Source organism: Coffea arabica, chromosome 7e (genome assembly GCF_036785885.1).
Source record: "Coffea arabica cultivar ET-39 chromosome 7e, Coffea Arabica ET-39 HiFi, whole genome shotgun sequence".
Classification (NCBI taxonomy): Eukaryota; Viridiplantae; Streptophyta; class Magnoliopsida; order Gentianales; family Rubiaceae; genus Coffea; species Coffea arabica.
Genome location: NC_092323.1, coordinates 17,295,363 through 17,298,344, shown reverse-complemented (window position 1 = coordinate 17,298,344; position 2,982 = coordinate 17,295,363). Strand labels below are relative to the sequence as shown.

The 2,982-nt window shown below is 39.1% G+C and overlaps 1 protein-coding gene across 2 annotated transcripts; it reads left to right on the top strand.

Moving 5' to 3' along the window:
* Positions 1-475: 475 nt before the first annotated feature.
* LOC113701159 (U-box domain-containing protein 26-like) lies at positions 476-2,469 on the top strand. Of its 2 annotated transcripts, none has more exons than XM_027221685.2 (2): positions 476-890; positions 1,071-2,469. In XM_027221685.2, exon 2 carries the CDS (start codon positions 1,139-1,141, stop codon positions 2,192-2,194), a length of 1,056 nt encoding a protein of 351 aa, XP_027077486.1. In that variant the 5' UTR covers positions 476-890; positions 1,071-1,138; the 3' UTR covers positions 2,195-2,469. The 2 variants fall into 2 exon arrangements, with proteins under 2 accessions (XP_027077486.1, XP_027077484.1); XM_027221683.2 differs by having other exon boundaries at positions 966-2,469.
* The last annotated feature ends 513 nt before the right edge of the window (positions 2,470-2,982 follow it).

Sequence of the window (2,982 nt, the reverse complement as noted above, 5' to 3'; positions counted from 1 at the left end):
CATGCTTAATGCAAGTATCGAATAGTTTAGTTTCTGTATAGCTAGGCTACCACAGAATTTGTTTCTTTAAGGGAAAAAAAAAAATTGTTCCTCTTATGGATTTGTTGTGGTTTCTCATAGACTCAAAGAGGTCCATGTTGATGAAGATTGGCCGAGTGATATTGTGCAAATATAAGTATTCTATGGTTTTCCCACTGAAAGACAAAAAGATCAAACCAGTCAATAAACCATATTAAATTTCCAAACCACCCAAAATGGCAAACGAAAAATCTCCATAAGGGCCAATATCATTGAACCAATGTTTTGATTCTCAGCCCCGGAGGATAAATCTATCATATACGTCTGTGAAAAGGACGGATACATTTATATTCAAAGTTGATTCAAACTTCAAAGATTCATCAGCAATTGGAGTGCTTTTCTTGGTGCGACACTTTGACTGAATGATAAATATTGGAGCAAAGAAAAAATGGGTCCCCATCTTAATCATTCTATATTATTGGTTGCAATCTCTTCAATACTCTCACTAGGATAAGGCCCCAGCTTTTGGTTTGGGGCCATCTTCTAGTGTTTGTATGCTGCAATAATCTTCTGATCCTTCCAACTAAGATCCCATACTCTACAGCTTTCCTCCTGTCTCTTAGCTTTAACCGTTCACTTTCACACCCCTCTTTGTTTGGATTGTGATTTTCCCTAAGTATAAATTTTAGCTTGTCATTTCAAACTTATCCCTTGTATCTAAACTGAAAATGCATTCAATTCTTGAGCTATTTTAGCAAGTTTGGAAGCATTTTTACGGTTGCATACTTGCCTAGTCGGAGTTGTGGGAGTTGATGTTCCACATCGGATTTAGTCCTTCTAGAGGCCAGCTAGTCCTGAGGCATCATTGATTGGTACTCATCTTCATCATTTTATCTCTTATGAGAATTGTTCATTGCCTGAAGTTTTTTTGGTTCATAAAATTGTAGAACTGGTTTATCAATCCACGAAAGAAAGAGAGATGGCTATTCCACCTTTGTTCAAGTGTCCTATCAGTCTAGATTTGTTCACAGATCCAGTAACTCTTTGCACAGGACAAACTTATGATCGATCCAGCATAGAAAAATGGCTTGCTGCTGGAAATCTAACGTGTCCTGTCACAATGCAGAAGCTTGATGATCTTTCCATGGTTCCCAACCACACCCTTCGCCATCTGATAGATCAATGGCTTCAAGAGGATAGCCAATTTTGTCTTGATTACTGCGAAATGATCAATCACGTCGATTGCATTTCTGTACTCAAGCACAGACTTGATTCAGAGGATTCCACATTGGAAGAAAAGCTTGAAATAGTTGAAAAAGTTTACATATTATCTGAAGAGCTTCCTTTGCAGAATACTTGCTTGATCCAACTAGACTTCTTTCCCTTACTGCTAGAAAAAATTTTCAGAAAGGTCAATGGTTCTTGTTCTGAAGATGATTTGAGGTTTTCCGAACGAGCATTGGCTTGTGCCTTGAAGTTGTTACCATTTAGCGATCTCACATCATTAAACATGCTTAAAGAAGAACCAGTCCTTGACTGCTTCCTTTCACTCTTCTACAGAGGCAATGTGAACATCAAGAGGTACTTGTGCCATATTGTTGAGGTAATTTCTTCATCCATGGAAACACAACAGGTTTCTATTATGCTAGGAAAATCAACCAAGTTGCAGCAAGAACTTCTCAATCTTTTGGCTGAAACTTCTGAAGCTTCTGAAGCTGGAATCAAGGCCATTTCAGCACTATCTTGTTTGGAAACAACTAGAGAAAATTTGGTAAGAGAAGGTGCAGTTGAAAGGCTAATAGCATATATCCTGGAATCCGAAAAATATCAAAGGAAATTAGCCCCAACAGCAATAGCAACAATCGAAAGGCTCTTGGTGGTGGAAAGTGCCAAAGAAGTAGTCATCAGTAATCCTAGTTGTGTCAGAGCTCTAGTCAAGATGGTTTTCAGAGTATCAGATCATCAAGGAAGTGAGAGTGCTGTGAATTCATTATTAGCCTTGTGTTGTGATTCTAATCATGCCAGGGAAGAAGCAATCTCTGCAGGTGTCTTGACTCAGCTGCTTTTACTCCTTCAGAGCCAGTGTAGTGGGAGGACCAAGGCCAAGGCAAGAATGTTGCTCAAGTTGCTAAATTCCACTTGGGTTGAACAACCAAAAGAGGCTGCTAGCCCCTAGTTGGTGCCTCAGGTGGAAAAGTTCCAGAAGCTGTATTATACAATCTCTTTCAGCCAAAAATGGTGAATTAGTTTAAGATGTACATTATTTGTCCAAATACACGTTCCAAGAGAAAAAAAAAAACAATAAAAAGAACCCAAGCAATCAAGCATGCCTTGTATTGGTTTATAGCTTGATGTCCAAGAGGGAATTCTTTGTCATTGATTCATGAGCATGTCAAATTCAACTTTTGTACCGACAATTGTATGAAAAGCTAACCGTCTTTTACGACTTAATCTGGTAAACTTTAGACTAATTTTAGAAATCATGCAACTTATTCTTGAATGGTCTTGCAAAGAATGTAAAAGTTCTGAAAGTAGTGGGAAATGAATAAGCATAGGGAGCCCTCAGTTCCATCTTACCAAGTTTTAAGGTTTGGCCAGTGTCATGGGGTTGGGAGGTTATGGACCCTATGGGGCACAAACAACGAATGGTTTTTGCATTTAAAATTAGGCCGCGTTTATATATTATATTTGAACTGCACAATTTGCGCAGGTTCAAGTATAGCGTTGACTATCTGGCCTAGCACGTACCAGCGGTGTGTGCTGCTGAACAACCTGCCATGGAAGAGAAAGAATTGGTAAGAAACCAATAAATAGTAATATAGAATGGCAGTTTTGTATGGCTTCCATTCATGCCGTATTTGAAGCTGACTTTAACTCTGTACCCGACCATCATCTTTCAGGGACCAGGCCACCGAGGGTTGTCGGTCAGTGAGAGCCGTTCCGAACAGTGTAATATTTTTTGAA

Coding starts and splice junctions, on each gene's coding strand:
- LOC113701159 (XM_027221683.2), top strand. CDS start 998: ATGGCTATTCCACCTTTGTTCAAGTGTCCTATCAGTCTAGATTTGTTC.